The 20,095-nt window shown below is 36.8% G+C and overlaps 1 protein-coding gene across 1 annotated transcript in view; it reads right to left on the bottom strand.

Annotated features, from left to right (window-relative positions):
* LOC104642019 (neural-cadherin) overlaps positions 1 to 16,566 on the bottom strand; it is a 45,901-nt gene extending 29,335 nt beyond the window's left edge. Inside the window, exons 1-14 of the mRNA XM_075765997.1 lie at positions 16,381 to 16,566; positions 15,298 to 15,523; positions 14,333 to 14,537; positions 12,667 to 12,778; positions 11,158 to 11,407; positions 7,935 to 8,077; positions 6,414 to 6,586; positions 5,596 to 5,764; positions 4,662 to 4,832; positions 3,551 to 3,723; positions 2,558 to 2,725; positions 1,731 to 1,980; positions 1,501 to 1,628; positions 635 to 821 (exon numbers count right to left, since the gene is read on the bottom strand). Coding sequence (XP_075622112.1) covers positions 635 to 821; positions 1,501 to 1,628; positions 1,731 to 1,980; positions 2,558 to 2,725; positions 3,551 to 3,723; positions 4,662 to 4,832; positions 5,596 to 5,764; positions 6,414 to 6,586; positions 7,935 to 8,077; positions 11,158 to 11,407; positions 12,667 to 12,778; positions 14,333 to 14,537; positions 15,298 to 15,523; positions 16,381 to 16,507 — 2,482 coding nt within the window. The 5' untranslated portion in view covers positions 16,508 to 16,566. The remainder of the gene's footprint in view (positions 1 to 634; positions 822 to 1,500; positions 1,629 to 1,730; positions 1,981 to 2,557; positions 2,726 to 3,550; positions 3,724 to 4,661; positions 4,833 to 5,595; positions 5,765 to 6,413; positions 6,587 to 7,934; positions 8,078 to 11,157; positions 11,408 to 12,666; positions 12,779 to 14,332; positions 14,538 to 15,297; positions 15,524 to 16,380) is intronic.
* Positions 16,567 to 20,095: the final 3,529 nt, after the last annotated feature.

Genomic DNA, 20,095 nt, shown 5'->3' with positions numbered 1-20,095 from the left:
CTAACATTACTCAAAAGCACTTGGATATCAAATGAGTGTCACATCCAATTTGTTTAAACAGATAATATGTGAATAATTAATGCCTAATACAGCAATTGTATAGTTTTTAGTCATAACTTTTTGTCCTGAAGCCCCAAAAGCCAAATTTTAAGTCTTTATTTACGCACAACCATCAACTGAGAATGGGATTTTCTATCTTGAACTTTCCTGCTTCATACTTCATAATGACTTTTGACTGAATACAGTACCATATGCAGTGCTTTGAGAAACACCTCTACTATGCAAAGATCTGCATCCTACTGATAATGGGTGCATCTTTGCTAGCTAGGAAATACTCTCTAAACTCTTAACTGTAAACCCTAGTTTTCTTTTAAATTCAGAACAAAAAACTTGCCTGATCACCATATAAAATCTCTCTTCCGGGTCTGACACAACTGTTGCCCAGACAAACAGTTAAAAAACCCCAACCAACCACCAAATCCAAACAACAAGCACTCTTTCACAAGTACACTTGGAAAAAAAAAAAAAAAAAAAAGAAAAGAAAAGAAACTGACATTTAATCTTGCACTTCAGAGCTTCTGTTTTCAGAGACCAATCCAGGTAAAATCACACGTGTCAGACATCTGTTTCTTACCAGAGTTTGGCTTCCCATGTTTTCCAGGTCGAGCCGATTCAGAGCCATCTACTGACTTGACTTCTAGAAGATAGGAGGCCTTCTTCTCTCTATCAAACACGGAGGCAGTGTATATTGAACCTGTCTGTGAGTCCAAGTGAAAATACGTATAGTCTCTGCCACTGTCTTGTAACAGGGAGTAAGTTATCTAAAGGATTAAAAAGAAGTTGTTAATTCATACTTTCCTTTTGTTGGATAGTTCACAACTAAATTAGTACTTAAAGAGAGGAAGAAGAGTCTTGTATTTGAGAACTTGATCAGGGCCAAGCAAGCTGAGTAAAATTGCCAGCTTGAGCAATCTAGTTTGAAGTCAACTAACTTCCTTGCATGTTAGTTGCTGATCTGTAAAGGAAATAAATTTGTCTTGGCTAATCAGTTCCCAAGTTTACTAGTTCACATTTGCACAGTGCTTGTGCAACAGCAGTCAAACTCAGCTAAAGATGACAGGTACTAATACAACAGCCACAGGTGAGCTGGACTTGAACTGTCTCAGTATCATGGATCACATGACATTGGTCATTCTTGTCTCTGTTAGATATATGTTTTCTTGCACTTGACTTCAGCTTGTACTCTTGTTCTAAGGATATACCTACTTTCAATTTTTAAAATCAGTAACAAATACATCCACTTTTGGTGTTAACTGGACATATTGCATTTTTCATATGGCAAGACAGAGAAACATGTAATTAGCTACTTTATTTCATCTCACATTTCCCTATTAATCATCCCTTTTCTAGGTTGAAGACTTCTAGTCTATTTAGCCATTGTTCACACCAAAGTCATTCCACACCTTTCATCATGGAAGATGTAGGGCCCCACTTGCTTACCTCACCATTCTGACCAAGGTCAAGGTCGATGGCAGACACCTGAATGACAAATGTCCCAACACCAGCTCCCTCCATTACCGAGGCTTCATAAATAGATGAAGTAAAGAATGGGACATTGTCATTGACATCTAAAACATCAAAAAGAGCGCATAAAGAGAAAACTATAAAATTTTAAAGGAAAAAAAAAAGTACTATGATTGTACTATAAGGTCACTGAACAGCTGACACACCTGTTACAGTAATATAAACCGTAGCAAATGCTGCCAGAGGAACTGCAGCAACGTTCTGTGCTCGAACCCGCAGCAGAAAGCTCTTTGTTGTTTCATAATCTAGTGGCTCAGCTACCAGGATTGAAGCAGAACCATCGTGTCTGTTTGGAGTCAGGTAGAAACGAACTGGCATGTTAGTCTCCGGAACAAGTCCCTCCTCTAGGTTATAAGTCACACGGGGATCACCAAGGGGAGAAGTTGCTTTGATTGTCTGCACAGTTCAAAAAGTTTGTGTAATCAACATTTTTATAAGTACAGCAACATCTCTAAAAGCTTTTGTGTATTGACTCTCCCAGATCCTCAGCTCTCAAGCGAAAACACTGAGACAAGTGTTTCCTGATACCAAATCCTAACCCTGCCTGATACATCTCCAGGCCACAAACAGCTGCAGCCAAAGGCTACCAGTCATTACATGTTTAACCTAAAAATATGTATTTTGGAGTTACTTCATAAAGCTGTTCCAATTACGCATTCTAAGCAATCAAACCAAACAACTCTAAGTACTTTAAGCCCAGTAATCACCTCAGATAACACAAAAACATTCAAAAAATTGGAACACCTATAGTGTTGGCCAAATGGGAAGGAAATTAAATAATGGTTGCACACATATAAATTAGAGCAAAACCGCTGGTTACTGTTAGCATTTCTGAAAGAAAACTGATAGCAGACCATTGGTCCCTACAATACAGAAAACTCTTATAAGAGCTCACTATATTTAAGAAAATAAGCAGCGTTCAGTTACTCTATAGCCTTAGAGCTACAGACAAACAAGTCTGTCACAACCTTACCAAAATTGATGCATCTCGTGTAGTATTCTCTGGAATAACAACTTCATAGCTGTCTCTTTCCCACCGTGGAGGCTGGTTTTTTGCACTAGTAATAGTTACTGCAAGTTCAACTTTACTGCTTCTATTACCTCCATCTGTAGCAATAATCTCTCGAATTATAGATGATCTCTGAACAGTAAAAAAAAGGTTTCATTACAGAGGATTTTGATCAGGGCTCCAATGAGCTTCCCCCCACCACCCTCCCAAAAAAATTAATACAAAAAATTAAAGGCACACTTAAAAAAACCTGCACAGAAGAAAAACATCTTCAACTGCAAAATACTGAGCTCAATATGAAGTAGGTGCAAAGTTGCTGAAAATTTTGCTAAAAGTATCTATTAGGTATTTAAAGACTGACATCTACAACAATATTTTCATCTCAACACAAATTACTTTACAACTCTGAAAATATCAAACTGCTCATGTAGGTATTTAGAAATGGCTGAAACTGGTAAATTTTAAATAACTACATGCAACAATTTTGTTAATTATATCTTCACCTTCCTGAGGGATAGCTATGCTTAGTCCACTATGACTAACACGTATAGAGTTGGAAATCTGTACCAGAAGCCAAATTTCACACTCTTTCACATTCAGGTTTGTGTGTTAACTCATTGCCTGTTAACATAGTGAAGTCCTACACCTGGGTTCTTCCTCCCCTGCTTAAGGTCTCAGCCCTCCAGTCCTTGGTATTAGTATGCCAAAGCTCATGAAATGGGAAGAACAAGTTCTCAGAGGCGGTGCTGTCAGCTGCTACTTTGCAGCTGAAAGCAGGGCTTGCTTACATGCAATTCACAGTCAATGAACTCATCAGCTAAAGGCATTAAGACTCATGTTTAATTTAACTATGACGAATTGATCCTTTAATGTGAAGGGGTAACACAAACTCGTGACCTCAGTCCCTCCTACGATATATTGAGACAGCCAGCTTAAAAAGGAAAGCAAGCACCATACCTGAGATAAAGGTTGGTTCACAAACAACCAGCCTGTAGTAGGATTAATTTGTAAATAATTTGGTTCTTCATTTGCTATTGAATATGTAATGGCAGCATTTGAGCTGTAGTCATCATCATGGGCTGCAACACGAAGAAAGCTGGTCCCAACTCTTGTGTCCTCTCTTAGGAAATCTAATGTAAGGAAAGGATATTTCAGACTGATCATTAATTCACTAAAGTACCAGGAGCATTTTACTATGAAATGAAGAAAAACTAAAGTAATAATGTATGGAAGCTATAACTTTATCTTCCTTGGAACAGTGGCCATAAAAATCAAACTGAATATTTTAAAGAGCTGCTATCACTCCAAAGCTATGGATCACATTTGAACTTCAAATCACCACATTCATAACCTGGAATTCTTATTCCTCTTAAGATACTAATTTTTTTTGTCTTCTATTTTTACTAAGAGACTAGTTGCTCTGTATGAAATATACATAAATGGAATTCTAATTTATTGCATAAAACCAGATGAAAAGGACCACATTGTCAGAAACTACTTTCTAGGATTTGCATGGTATAACTGAGAATTATCAGTCATCTTTTTTTTTTATATATATGCCTCTAGGTGTTTATCCATAAACAGGAAGGGTTTTTTGAAGAACCAAGAAGGAAAGGTAAAACAACAAACAATGAGGAATTATGAAATTCAAATGGGAAAAGGAAAAGTACATAATCAAAAGTTATGACAAAAATCTATTAATCAGAAAACAAAGGATACAGTTAGCACTGAGCGCTGCACATTGACATGCTTATTACAACTTTCACAACTCTGTGTAGTACCACAGACACGTGGTATACTCAGGGAAGGAAAGATACTGACACGGCTATTGTTTCAAGGAATTTTCCCATAACGACACTCAGGAAGGCCTACGAGTCAAGACTGCTTGTTACATTGCACATTACACAGAATAAAAATTCTGCAATTAATTAAGGTAAGTGCATCTCTGACTGCAATCACCTAGTTGGTCACATGATCTACTGCCAGGAAAGACAAACCCCAAGAGTCTAGGACATCAGGTAAGCTCACACTCAGGGCACTGAAATTCTATCCAGTGACTATCAATTACATTCATAGTGGGTGTTTTCAAATCTGGGATCGTTGTCATTTTGGTCCAGGATGATAATATTTATCTGACATATTCCAATGAGTGGTTCCACTGCCTGATCTGTTGCTGTCACAGTGATAGGATATTCCCTTTGTTTTTCTCGATCAAATACCTGAACAGTTGTCAGAACTCCTAAAAACAAATTAAATATCAGAGAGTTAAGATACTATGCATTGGACAATATTCTACATTTAGATCTTTATTTGTCTGTCAATACATTAAGATATAATGCAATAGGTTAAATACACCTATAACGTGAAATTCAGGATCAAGGATCCAATCACAAGGTTTAACAATTTCAACAGCTTAAATTGAACTGCTCAGGCAGGTACAAAATTCATTTACACTTAAATCTACATACAATTGGAATTAAATTTAGAAAATGGAGACAAATACCAACCTAACTTTAAGAAAATGAGTTTATAAAAAAATATTTCTTTTGAAGAAGAGTAAGTACAGGGTAAAGGCATGTTTCATGTCTTTTATCCTCCAAAAGTTCAGCCTGAATTTAGTTTTGGCTTTCCAAGACTTAGTCTCTTTGCTGTTTGTAAGACTACTGTCATTTGGATAAATCATTTATATGCCATTAGCAATGTTGCAATATAATATGCACTTAAAATATGGTGGGTTTTTTAAATCTAGTTACAAAACCACACAAGTTATTTCACACAGCAGAACTTCCACATTCCAGGGAAAACATCGGTTCTAGTTCAGTACTGGACATGTATGAAACTAAAAGGAGACTATCTGTTCATGCAGTTAATACAGTTCACATTTTGTCTGCTATCAAAAAACTAAATGAAAAAGCATGAAGTCTGATTTTATTTAAGTTTTTTTTTATCAGTGTAACCAAGCAGTTTCTATATGCCAGTATCAGCTCTGGTATTCGCTTTACCTGTGTCAGGATGAATACTAAATGCTGGTAGGACACCACCTCTCTGCATCAAGCCATATTTCACTATACCATTGGCTCCTTCATCAGCATCAGTGGCTTCAACCTGCAGTACAACTGTCCCTGAAGGCTGGTTTTCCAATACAGAAGCATGTTCCCGGTAATAGTGACACTAAGAGAGGGGAGGGGAAAAAAAAAGAAAAAAAGAAAAATCAAGGACTTACCATGCTCTTTGATTTAAAGATATACTGTGGGGGGGGGGGGAACAGATTTAGCTACACTCCCATTCACATGCACTGATGTTAATGTTTTATCTGTACCATGATTAATTTACAGAATTCACTTGCTATTTTGCAATTATCACACGAGGCCACTGCACAACTCCAACTAATGAAAATACCTGGTGAAAAAAGTTAGTTGCATATACTTCCAAAAGCAAATATTTTTCTATATTAACAAAAGTAATGGAATATTTTTAATAAGTCCACTGCATATACAGCTATACCTATTGATTCCTCCTCACGTGTCAGACTAAGCCTCCAAAAGTTATTCACTCAACCTCATCTTCTAAAATGTCAGAGATGAGATGTGGTTCAAGGAAGAGACAGTGCTCACAGGAGCTGTTCTGCCACAGGAGAACAAACCCTGTAAGTCTTAGAAAAGGGGTGGAAAAGATGGAGAAGACAGCGACATCAGGACTCAGAGAGACGAAAGCGGACCACTTCCTGGATAGCTCATCTGCTGCATCATTTGCAATGACAACACAGTCTGAAACATTTACCACACAGTCTAACACAAATGACGGAGCCTCATATATTTACCTTCTGAAAGACAGGTTTGTTATTGTTGACATCATCAATTTTCACAACAACCTGGACAGTACTGGTAAGAGAATGGGGCCCTCCAGAGGTGTTATCATCAGTAGCTGTGACATTAAGTACATATTCTGTCCCCTGCAGCTTAGGAAATGGACTTGAACGAAGTCTAACTAGCCCTGTAAAAATAATAGGTTGTGGGTTTTTAACTTTTTTACTACATTAAGCAATTATTGTTATTCTCACTAGTAAGCACAACAACAAACCATTCTGGTTTACCTGTTCAACAATAAACCACAAGGCTGCCACAGTTTAATTTAACTATGGTATTTTTACTGCAGTCTGATATTAGAACAAAATTAAGACAGCACAACAGGTTTGTTTGTCTGCAGGTGTATCTACAGAGCTAAATGAGACATCCTTCAATGGGATTTTAATTTGGTTGCCTGTTTCTGTCTCAAATCATCCTCTTTTGTTTTTTCAAGTGATCAACAGCAAATAAATCCTATTAATTTAAAGGGATATGCCAGCCTACTCAGATGATATGTGTTTTTGCTTTTTTTTAATTTTAATGAGGAGACCAATATTGCGGGATTTTTTCCTTGGGGGGTTTTAAAAACGTGCAACTGCTGAAAAGAATTTTAAAAGACATAAAAACTGGTATTTCAGAACAAGTTACTTAAACTGCAAAGTATTCTCCACACAATTTTTTTTTCTAATGCACGCAGTATTTTTGGCTAAATAACATTGCTCATGTGAATAATTTCATTCTTAAATGAAAACTATAACTTAGTTGACTATTTTATATACATTTGCTTTCATTGAAATAAAACAGTAGTAGTCTCATTCCACCTATAAATGTATAATTTTGTGTCAGTACAACACAAGTAAACTCAGCTAAGAATTATTTGCTCACACAAGTGTAATAAGGACATGGACATAAGCATGGGGGGGGGGGGGGGGGGAACCTCATCTAAACCCACCAATGCCACTTTAAACCAGTTAAAAGTGAGTTATTGAAAAAGTTGCACAAAGAAATCTACTCCAGTGAGAACTGTTGTCCTATTGTTTTTTCTCCTCACATGGCTATTTGATTACTAATAGTATCTTTGGCTAATCACAGCAGGTGGATGTGAAGCTTTGAGTGCACTAACAGGCCTTGAAATTTTGGAATGTCACACTGTTATCAATAACAACGTCCTCTATTAAGTTACTGTCTATTGTTACCTGTTATCTATAATAATCTTCTCTATTAAGTTACTAACTGAAAGCAAACAATGAATAAGTAAGATAGGTCAATTATACAAAGCTTTTAGGAAAATGATACAATTATTTTAACATTAGAAGTGAGTCTAGAACAATTGCATCTTTTTCCTGCAGTTGTTTTCAATTAGGTTAGTATTAGCTTCAAAAATAGCATTTGCTATTCAGTTTTTATAATTGCTACCTAATGAAGACCAAATTCAAGCTGCATCACATCAGAATCAACATTAAGACTGCAGCAGCAAAGACCTAATATATTATTACCTTTCTTAGGATCAATAACAAAGTTTCCTTTTTGATTCCCAGACGGAATATCATATGTCACACCATCTCCATCAGGGTCAACAGCATTAACCATAGCAATCAGTGTGTTTGGGCCTGCATCTTCAGAAATAAAACTCCTATAGCTGTTAAAAGAAATTATGACAACACATTAATGAATTTAGACAGGAAATAATATATACAGAACTATGTTTCACAACACCTACTGACTACCTGTACAAAGGGTACTGCAGAGGTTTGTAATTTATTAATACAATTACACTGATAAGATGCTTCTCAGTTAACCAGTGAAATGATAGTATTGATGATCTGTCCAACCATCTATGTCTTTCTGTTGTTACCTCCCACAGATTTCCACTGCAAACTTTCAGCAGTATTGACGCTTTGAAGCTTAGCTTCACAACAAGACTTGAGCTAAATGCAGAATTCACTTTTTTAAAAAAAAAATTTAAAAATGAGTTGCATCACTCACAGAATCAAAGCAAACATTTGCTAAGTTAAAGTGTGCTTGTTATAGCACACTTCCTGACACAAGCTGTCATAACGCTTTCAGTGCAGTCTTTGCACCAGCATGACTAAGATGAGAATCAGATCTGGAGGATATGTGCATAATGTCAGTTTTACAAAAATCTCTTCTCAAGCCCATACACATCACTGACATTGTAATCTCTTAAGAGGCATTATCAGACTAAGCTTAACACTCTCTGGAGTACAAAAGCCCCCTGCTTTAGCAAAGTCCCAAACATTTATTATTTTATCTGACTGGATTGAGCATAGGCCAGACTAAGCATACTACAGACCTGTCCATGCTCGATATCCCAAAGCTCAGCCAGAAGAATGAACTACAGCTGGCTGTATCCAACAATGTAGATAAAATACATATGTACCACTGGGTTCAGAGTGCTTATGGACCCAGTCTCCATATGCCAAGAAGAGGAAAAATTTAAAGAAAAAAGAGAGAAAGGAGAGAAAAAAAAGAGAAGGGAAAAAGGGGGAAAAAAAGGGAAAAGGGGGAAAAAAAGGGAAAAGGGGGAAAAAAAGGGAAAAGGGGGAAAAAAAGGGAAAAGGGGGAAAAAAAGGGAAAAGGGGGAAAAAAAGGGAAAAGGGGAAAGGATGCACAGAAAACTTCTCCCTTAGCTTTTGCTGTCTAGATATGTGTGTTTTCATAAAAACCTTCGCAGAGACAGCCTTTTTCCTTCCCCCAATTTAATATGCAATGAAGTAAGAGAAGTAAATTATTCTGGTTTAGCTCAGTCACAACCCTCAGGACACTGCCTTAACTCTGCATCTGGAAAGCAAATGAACAGTAATTCTGATGATTTTGAACATTATATATAGAAATAGAAGGGTTCAAGTCATCAGAAGAGGTCTCTTAAAAAGGAGAAAGTAAAAACTGACAGAATGAAACAGAGTGGTAGCCTTAAGCATTTCATAACTGAGATACAGAATAACCACGATGAAAGAAAGCTCGTGGCAAGGAATCATAACTTTATACTGGATGGTAAATCTATTTAAACATAGGGCTAGAAGGACATCGTCGTCATCATCATCATCATCTTGATTTGTACTAGCCTGCCACAGAACATAACATTAACTGCAAACTAGTCTCTCAATAGGACCTAATTTATGGGTGTTCATGATTAATCTGTTTCACAGAAAACTTCAACTACGTTCTGTCTGAAATGCACCTTTGGGTTCAAGATTTTTTTCATAACCGGAAAGATAAAGCAAAATCAAAGCATGTTTAACCTGGTTAAACAAAAACTTGAGATAATTTGAATTGCAGGAGCTGAATTCAATTCCAATGCCAATCTACATATATATACAATAGCAGTTTCCCTGCTACTGCAAGGAAACAGAAAAGCTTCTTGAGAATGTTTGGTAATTTAAAATAATGTTCATTTTAACCATATTCTTCACCAAACTTCAAATATAAGAGTTGGCAGGTTGTTTTTTTTTAAACTATGTTTTCTGTTTCCAATTTATTAAAGATGTTTACAACACCTTTAATACTATCACTCATTTCTGATTAAAAAATTAGGAACAGATACAAGCCTAGCAGAGATAAATATTCAATGACCCCGAACATTAAAATAAATAAATAAATTAAAAGTAGGCATCATCTGAAGAGTGAGAAACTTAATCTGGTTTAGTATTTGAAAATGTATACAGATCCTATGAGAATTTACAAAAGATCAACTTTTCCAAGCCACATCTCCTAAGCAACGTTTAAGAAAGAAAGGAAGGCACAAGATTCTGAAGCCAAAGGTTACCTTTACATAAAATAAGGACTGTCAGAAAGCTTTGATGTTTTGTTCAGCTAAACCACAAGCTTAGCATCACTGAAATCTCTGCCTGGGTTTTGTCCTGAGCAACTTCTACTTTGAAGAGTAGAAGGCTGATGCAGAAGCTGACTGGGAATTCCACTACTAAGCCTCTAATGTGAATGCAAGTTTATAGTACATTTGACAGCGCTTCAGACGCTTCTGAGTCGCAACTATGGAAGAAAAAAAGCTTATTAATGCTTTAGAAGAAAAAAAAATTAAAAACAGTTTGTAGGACATGGGACTAAGTGAAATTAAGTCAACTCCATTTATTGACATTTATCTTGTGGTTTTTATAATTCAGTGGTCATATAGGATTCTGTCATCTAAGCATTTTTCTTTAGCGATTATAAACCAGAGATGTGGACTGTTGACTCTGTCTAAGCTTAAAATGTCTAATTAAAAGGCAAAATTCCACCATGTACTCTGGATGAGGGCTGAGGACAACACTGAACTGCCTGCTTTTTCTGCTTGATCTCTTTTGGTGTTGGAGGTGTCCCTCTTGAAATACATATCTGAAATTACTACACCACTTCTTTCAGTACATATTGGAAAAAAAACATAAGTGCAAGATCTGTCAAAAGAGACTGTCTATATACTACCCCTATCTAGTCCTACTATAAGTCGTACTACACATTGAAAATATGCCTAAACTTCAAAATTAAGATCCAAACTTACAGCTTTTTTTTTTTTTTTTTTTTTTTTTTACTGGTAGTAGCAGAGTCTCAGTGTCAAAAGATCACACTGCATTTATCGGTCTAACTTTCAGATTTGATTGAACTGAAGCCAGTTACCATCCTGTAATGACCAGCCTTCTGTCCAAAATAAAAAAAGCAACAGTAAAAGACAAAGGTAACAGAGTTTTAAGAATATGTATTTACATTGTCTGGGAAAACTCAGGTGCTTCATCATTGACATTTGAAACATGGATTCTAACAGTTGCTGTCCCAGTCTTTGGCTCTTCCCCTTTATCTACAGCCATAATTATGAACTCATAAAGATGGTTAGGTCGCTCGTAGTCCAACCGTGTTGCTGGAAAAATAGTACCATGAGAAGTAACACTAAAGTCTTGACTCAAAGTGTAATACAGTATTTCGGCATTCTCTTTCGAATCGCAGTCAGTGGCTGTCACTATTACAAGAAAAGAGAAAGATATTGTGTCAATCAAAGTTTGTGAATTGGAAAGTTAAGTACTTTAACAAGAGAATTAGCATGTAGTATAAAACTGTAATAGCATTTGCCTTCACATGCAGTGCTTTAAATAGTTTATAAAACTGTGCTATCCCCTGTGCTTTTTATTGAACTAACCCCTACTTGAAAATAAGTTGTTTAAAAAAGAAGTCGTCCCTGGTTGAATTCAGCCACTAGATCTTGCCTTCGTTTGCTGGATTTAAAAAACCCTGTACTACCAAGACATACATTCTCATTTCCATGTGATCCATACCACTGACTTAAGATCACACCCTGCATGATTAAAGATTTACATATGTTATTCAACTGAGACAAGTTAAATTAACATGTTTGTCATATCCTACCTATAACCTACAAAAGCTACGCTAAAAGTGCAGTATCAGAATAGTAGCTGACAGAGTACCATTAGTACAGGATAAATCACTAAGTAGAACAGGAGGAGGTTATAAAATCCTATTTACTAGGGAACAGCAATTTTCCTGTAGTTTAATTTCCTTTTTCCCCTAAAGATTTATAAAAAGTTTATGTAAGGGTTAAAGACTAATATAAGGCCCTTCTACAACTGTTTAGTTGACATAAATTTGTTTTATTGCCAGGACCTGCTAATTTCTTTATAAACATTTTCAATATATGATTTTTGTAGGTTACATAATCAAAATGTACATAAATTTACAGAGTATCAGCATTTAAAGCTTAATTTACTGGTTACCTTATTTTAGAAAAGTCTTTTCCTCAAGCATCCAAACAAAACCTCACACAACAGTTAAACTGTGCAAGAGGCTTTTAATGCGTAAGAGCAGTATTCCCTGCAAGAAGCCCACATAGGACTCAAAGATAGGCAGAGAAGGTAAGCTGATGTGTCTATAATTTCTCATCCAACATTAGTCTCTCCCTTCAAAACAAATGTTGCAAGATTGCTACTATAAGCCTGCTGCTATAATACCAACCACAACTGAAGTCCTGTTACTTCAAAATCCTACAAAGATTTGTTTCCTTTGCCTCCTGTTCCCCAAAATTATTTGGCCTGTGGCAGCAGTAAATAATTATGACCTAATTCTGCAAAGTGCCGTTTGCCTTCAGAGAGTTGCAACTACCTATGCTGGTGTAGGTAATTTTGCCTTCTGAACTGAATTCTCATTAGTGGGATGGGAAACAAAATACTCATACTGAATGTAACAAATAGTTTTAGAAGTACTAACCTTGTAGAAGCGCAGTTGTCATAGTAACTGTTTCAGGAACACCAACTTTGGTGTAAATCGACTCATGAAATTCAGGGGCACAATCATTCACATCTGTGATTACAACCAAAACCTGAATGGAAAAGAGAGGAACGTTAAACAGCAAAGCAAATTAAGGCAATTACTTTATTGCTCTACAAATACTGGATGGAAGAATTTTCCAAAAACACCCTTGAGGTCTTCAGAAGCTATAGCACATAGGATAAATCATTTTTCCTAGATTGCTCTTTTCCTGCTGAGACCCGTTGAGATATTAGACTCCAAAATACTAGGAATTGCCAAGTCCCAACATCTTCCACTCACCCTTCATCTCCATTGATTATTTCCTATTACTAATTTAAAGGGAAATGGACCATCTGCTTTCCAAGCATCCTTTTTTCCATTGTCACATCTTCCAATACTTCTGTGATTGTAACACTAAAAATTCTACTGCCAAGCAGATTGCATTTTAGCAGTATAAATCTCCCAGACCAAGTTCTGAATTCAATTGCAGCGGTGTAAATCAGACATAAATTGAACTGATTATGGTAATACAAGTAAGAAATACAATTCTGCTTCTAACATCTTTAAAAAGGTTTTGTTATTCCTACGTCAAATATGAGTCCACAGTTGTATATTTTACAATCCAAACAGTACGGAGTGTGTTAAATTAGCCTTTATGGTGGTTCATACTGCTACACTTCAGACTTTCTAAAGTTGGTTGAGGTAGTCTGCATCACAGTGCAACAGGTAGATGTATACTCCACCTACACAGGTTCATATAAACTGAGAGTTGCTCTCTCCTAACTACTGAGGTTTCATCAGTGTAAAGCAGGTACAAGTTAAATAACATTTAGGCTAAATGTATTTGTAAAATCATCTCATAATCGTCTTTCAAGTCATATTCTACCACTCTTCATCTTGCAGTTCATAAAAGGGTCAATAGAAATTATCAGTCTCTGGTGTGCTACAGCCACTGTTTGCTACACTCACATACTGTCTCTCTCTGTGTCCTCCAACTTGTTCCTAATAATTCTACCTCCTGTTCCCTCTATAGCGTACATCTTTTTTCCCACAGCAGGAACAAACTGTTATATTGCATGTATTTCCCAGCTCAGTGAATCCCTGGATTCAAACAACTGTAATAACTATATTCAGAAATATTTTTGCTGTCAAACAGCTTTCTAAAACACCATGAACCATAATTTTTTAATATCCGTGAGTTTTTATTACTTTCTCTTTACAAGTGTATTTTGTGTTCTTGATACAAAACAAATCATTTTCTGTTCTGCCTTTGTTTTAATTTGGAATAATCTCAAATACACATCATACTTTATGAAGGTTTAGAGTAAGACAAAACCTCATATTTGGCTTGGCTGCATCGGTTTCCATATCTTCCCAGATAAGACCTAGGACCCATGATAGGACGGCATACTCATCCCTCAGAAATAGCCTTCTCAGCATCAGCAAGAGTGAAGTCTAAGAGTACCTAAACCAGCCCTCAACAACTACCCATAGACAGACTTTTAAAATGGGCAACAGAATAGACAGCATGAGCTGGGGAAATGGGAGCCCCTAGTTAATCTGTACAGAAATCTGGAAAGGCTGACGTGGAAACACATAAAGACTGCCAGAAGTGAACACCTACCTCAGCTGCACTACTGAACTGTTCCTCATTTTCCTCTGCTCTGACCAAAAGAAGATACTGGTGTTGGTCACTCTCATAATCCACACTTCGAGTTAAACTGAGATCTCCTGTTGCCCAATCAATACTGAATAGACCACCAGGATTAGTGAGCAAACTGTAGCTCAGGGATTTGTTTTGATACGAGACAGCAGTGACTGTAAGAAATCTGCATTTTTTTTTAAAAAAAAAAAAGGACTGTAAAACTGAATGCTGTAGATTGAACAGTAAAATACAACACCACAGATAATATAATCTGAATAACAGTGGAATGGCCACACAAGGAAGACATTTACTGGATGAAAGTATGAAAGTACTCTCAATTCAACTGGAAGAGGAAATATTTTCCTTAAGAACAAAACAGTTTGGGATAGATGGAACCTAGTATTCAGGTGGACCTATGTTACTAAGATTTTCTGTGATATTTAGATCCACATGGTTAGACAAAGGATAGAAAAACAAAATTACAAGTTTTGTGGCATCTTCATTTTTGCTCAGTTTGTCACCATGACTGATGAAGACAGCAAATACAGTCTTTTTTTTTTTCTGATTTTCACTTGAGAAGACACTTCTCCAAATTTGACACGTAAAATTAATATATTCTTTCACACCAGGATATCTTTCTTCATGATGTAACAATTCTAATTTGTATTCTGCATTTTGTCTGAACATTAAAACACAATCAACATCATCTAATACTTTCCATATCATTTAAAAAAAGCAAGGTAGTGCAATTACTCAATACCGCTTTTCTGTATAAAAGGGTGACTAAAAAAATAGATCAATCAAACTGTATCACGATCACTTCTATTAAGGTATCTAAATAGTATCTACTTCTGATTCACAAACAATACTGAGTCTTTGGGGAGATCAAACAAAAGTTAAACTAGGAACCCAATCGCACTGCATTATTTTTACCCATTACTTACGATTTTCCTTGTGGCATACTTTCAGGAACATATACAAAGTATGATATGTTGGTGAACTGTGGTGGTCGAACTCCAGCAATTACAGAAACAGAGGCTGGAGACCCTCTGTTTCCAAGTTTATCTGCTGCTAGTACAGTCAGTAAATACTCCTTGTCCCTCACCAATGGCAAACCTGTCGTTTTAATCAAGCCAGTGTCCTTCTCAACTTCAAATCTGTCTTCACCCCCTAGAAAGAACAGAGCCACAAATTGTTGTCAGCAAGAACATTTTTACTTGATTAAAATTAAGAGGAGAATATGGTGTCAGTTACCAAGCTGGTTTTGGCTTAGAACCAGCATGCACACAAAAATTCAAAAGTTTGTTTAGAACTTAGAAATCAGTAATTACATTCATGATTACATTTCTAAGTTGCATTTTATGTCTCTGGACAATTATCACTCTTCTTTATCCTCCAATACTTTGCTGTTGTTTGACTCTAAGTATCCCTTACCAGAAAATACCCTGTTAGAGTTCTGGTCAAGAAGAACAAATTCACCTTTGGAGCAGATTTGCTACTCCCCTTCTGCTTAGACAGTTTTGAACTATTACTGAAGTTTCTTTTAAGAGCCTCCCAAAGAAAATTATTCATGACTCTGTACTAGCTTTGCAAAGCTAAGGCACAACCCAGACCCTTAAAAACTTATTAGAAATTAATCAGAAGCACAACTCCCATAAGGGAGAAGGAACATTAACCCTCTCTGTCCAACCAATGGTGCTCCATCTCATAAACAGGCTGTCCAGCAGAGAGGTGCTGACTAATGCTGTCACCCCCTTGCCAAAGCCCTGAGGACTACTGACTGCTCCAGTCCCAATCATCCCCCGGGGGACAATCTGGGCAGGAACCCAACATTGCAGGAAGAACACACTTCAAATCTGGCAAATCTGTCCATACTCTCAATAAAAGTTGACTTTTCTCACACACAGAGCTGAAGGCTTATGAACCTCTTGCAGGAGGAAGGGAAGATTTTCCACTAACAAAACTGAGGATAAAAAAGTCACAATAGTGAAATCTAGTATACAGGGAATGAGAGGGTTAAAATTCACCTTCCAGAAGAAAATACTCTACAGCTCCATGGATCCCTTCATCTGCATCCACAGCAAGCAGCTTATATACTTCAGTACCTCTCACAGCTTCAGGTGAAACCACAGCCAAGACCGGGAGGGGCTCCATGGCCCATTCAGGTACGTTGTCATTCACGTCTGTCACAGTAAGTGACAAGTGCACCAAGTACCAATCCTTTCCTAAGAGGCACAGAAAAATGAACAAATAGTTAGGCAGCTACTTAATGGCACTCAGAGAAACAGAAACACGTATCAATCCCTGAGTGTGTATTGCCTGCAATACTGTTTGCATGTAATCTGGAAAAACTTGGGGTTTAAGGCTCTTCTGCAATCAACAGCATCCAGACACAACGGGGAGAAAAATAACCAGCACAAGTATAGCTGAACTGCAAGACAGGGGCCACCCATATTACACTCTACTAATCTCTCTTTTTAGGAAAGATCACACATTCTTAATTTTTCAGAATTTAAATATATGTTTTCTGGAAAGTTTTTTTGTGAAGAAAAAAAAGTATCAAGAAATATTTGATTATGCAATGATTACAGCAGCTCTGAATTTTGAAAATTAAATATTTGTTGCCAAAAAAATTCTAACCAATCTACCCTAACTCGTGATTTTCCTGGTTAGAAAGTTCACTGGAATCCTAATATAGTTTTCACTTCTGTTAAAGATCAAATGCTGTTTAAAAAAGACAAACAAAAAAAACCCAAACAAAAAAAAAACAAACCCAAAAGCCAAACACACAAAACAAACAAAAAAAACCCCAAACACCAAAACCAACCACCACAGAATGGAACTATTCCATTCTCCAAAAATCAACAACAGGAGATCCTTAAAAATTGAGGAAAAAGTATTTGTTATGCCTCTGTCTTTATTAAATCAACCAGTCAAGACAGTAGGGCTCCTAAAGAGGTAATAACTGTCAGGCAGGTATTGCTGAAAAGGTGGCAGAAAGAAGAATGTCATACTGAAGAAACTGCTCTGAAATCTCCAGGAGTGGAGTGAAGCATTCCTATTAAAGGAGGAAAGAGTGGGAAAATATCCCATGTGAAGAAAGTTTCTGAACACAAAACCAAAGAATAAGATTAAAATCTTCATGTTCCAAAGACAGCAAAGTGATACAGAAGACAGCCATTTTCTCCTTAATAAATTTATATACATTTTCAACTGAAAAAATGCTTCCTTCAATCACACACAGCTAGCTCAGATTTTGAAGCAACTTAGCTAGGGTAACGCAGGACTGTGACAAAGTGTGGGTTTGTTTTGGTTTGGTTTTTTAACTGATAATATTTATTTAGTTGGGAGCACATTATAAATATAACTCAGGCCTTTTGGCCAGCTTGGCTTCAAGTGGACTGGCACTGAACTTGTAAAAGGTTTTGCTACAGAAGCCAACTTGAGTGTTTCTGCAGTCCATATTTAACACCTCTGGCTCCAGAAAAGCCATGTACGTAGCAGTGTACACAGTACCCAGCCTGACTCTGAGAGCAGTACAACTGCATTGCCATGGCACTATGCCCCAGCTAACAAGCCTGGGGAAGCGAAAGGGAACGTGGTCCAGGTAAAACCAGCTGTCTACATTTACAACACGATTTATCCACGAGTTTAATAATGGATGTAAAGTCAGAATTTTTAAAGTTCATGGTGTTAACACTTGATTTTGGTGTGCATTTATTATTTATACATACATGAAGACATATCTACACACAGAGGCATTTGGTTTCGAAATAGCTTTACAGGAACTGAAGCAACATACGAAGCGGAACATTTAAAATTATCAGTTTTAATTTAAATCTAATTAATAACACAAAGAACTTAGTATTTAAGACTCTAAATATAAAGTGTTGCCAAACTGTCTAATCTTGTAAACAGTGTTATCTTGCTAAGGAGAAATATTCTTCCAGGAAGATGTGCCACTTAGGCTGAACAGCTGTACTCTCTCTCCCTCTCCACTTCCTCAATTGCAGCATTACATGTCTCTCCAAAAAACATCCATGTTCCAAATAAAATATGTTACTTTTGTCTGATGTATGCATTTACTGATGTTATCCCTTCACTCCCACAGCAGTGCTAATCTATCTTTTGCATCAGTCTCTCGCAAGCTTCAGCTTTTCCTAATTACAAACCTTGGTTTGATGGCAAGTGGCATATTTAGTACACCGTATCATGATCTGCCATCTATAAACAACCAGTAAGTGGATTGTCTAAAGAAAACTCCTTGGTGCTGTGATTAAAGTCAAATGTAAGTTTCTTAGTTTAGATTCCTGAGACTTAATCCATCATGACCTTTGCGTACTTTCTGTTCTTATCCAGAAAGTTCTCTTAATAGAAAAATCAGCATTCATCCAAGATAATCACATAAGTTCTTCTTAGTTAAACTTGTAAAACTGTATTAATTCATCCGAATTTTTGAACTGTGAGTACATCGGTCTTTTTTTCTTTCTCTAAAGAGCAACAGAAAGTGTATTGACAGTAACTTCTTAAATCTAAATTAATTTATTTGTATTTCTATCCTGCAATTAAAATCTAATGTTCCAGAGAATGTATTAGCTTAAGACAGCACATATGAAAAAACAGTGGCTACAGCAAAACCAAATTTCTAATTTATCAAACAGTACATCACAAAAGCGATCAGTTTCCACAAAAAGAATCTTAAACATGCCTTGCACCATCGTGGATATGTGCAACATGCATTTTTACATTTTCATGGAAAAACTCTGAGTTACCATGTACATCCAAGTCTTACAAAGTCTTCTCAACTCTAGCTGAGACAAACTGTGTGTGGTATGTATTGCACTTCTGCAGCCAGAAGTGCTGGGAGGCATGGTGTAAGGATGCTCAATTCAGCTTTCTCTAGCCGAATGTTCTTTATAACATTGCACATGAAACCAAAGTTTCCAAAGATAAGCTTGAATTGCCTCATTACAAAAACAGACTGACACTGAGGTGAGATTACTGTAGCCCATGCTACTATTGCACTGTCCTCGTAGTCACCCAGGTATAATTCCCTTCAACATTTAGACAGTTCTGTCAAAGCAGCTGCACGCCTTCTTGTCCGTATAGCACAAAAGAAGCCAGAAGGAGCATCAAAAAACCATCCAAAAATCATGATGTAAAAAGTAGCAGCACAGGTATTATTTCCCACTACCACACTAAATAGAACCAGATGTGTTGCAAAGAGACATGTTTCATGTCAGAGTGTGCGTTCCAAAAGTCCCAGGGCAGCCAGTCCAAGACACCTGAAGAAATTGCAGAGGAGGGAACTTGTTAGACGTTGACCTGAGTCTGAGGTTGAAATACACCATGGTGACCCACAACAGGGTAGGTTCTAAATAAGAAGTGCCAAATGAGAACAGTGTCTGCTTGTACACTCCAAAGATTTTAATTAAAAGGTTGTCCAAAAAGAGTAAGTGCAAAAGGGAGACATTAGTGTCAAAATTGCCTCTCTCTTCTCAAAAGAACAGGTCTTGTGGAAGCTGTCACAAGTTTGTAAATACTCACTATTAGCTTAGTTTGCCTGGGCATACTGCAGGCTTAAAATAGCAAGCACTAAATTAGAAACCGAATTAACAACCTTTGAAAATCTGCCTCTATAATAGCAAGATCTATTGAGGATTTGAATGCCACTGTGGTAAGCCTGCCAGGAGTAGAAAGGTTACTGATCTTTATCTCTCTGGCATCTGGAAATCAATATCC

This window comes from Balearica regulorum, chromosome 13 (genome assembly GCF_011004875.1).
Source record: "Balearica regulorum gibbericeps isolate bBalReg1 chromosome 13, bBalReg1.pri, whole genome shotgun sequence".
Lineage (NCBI taxonomy): Eukaryota > Metazoa > Chordata > Aves > Gruiformes > Gruidae > Balearica > Balearica regulorum.
This window is presented reverse-complemented; position numbering and strand designations above follow the sequence as displayed.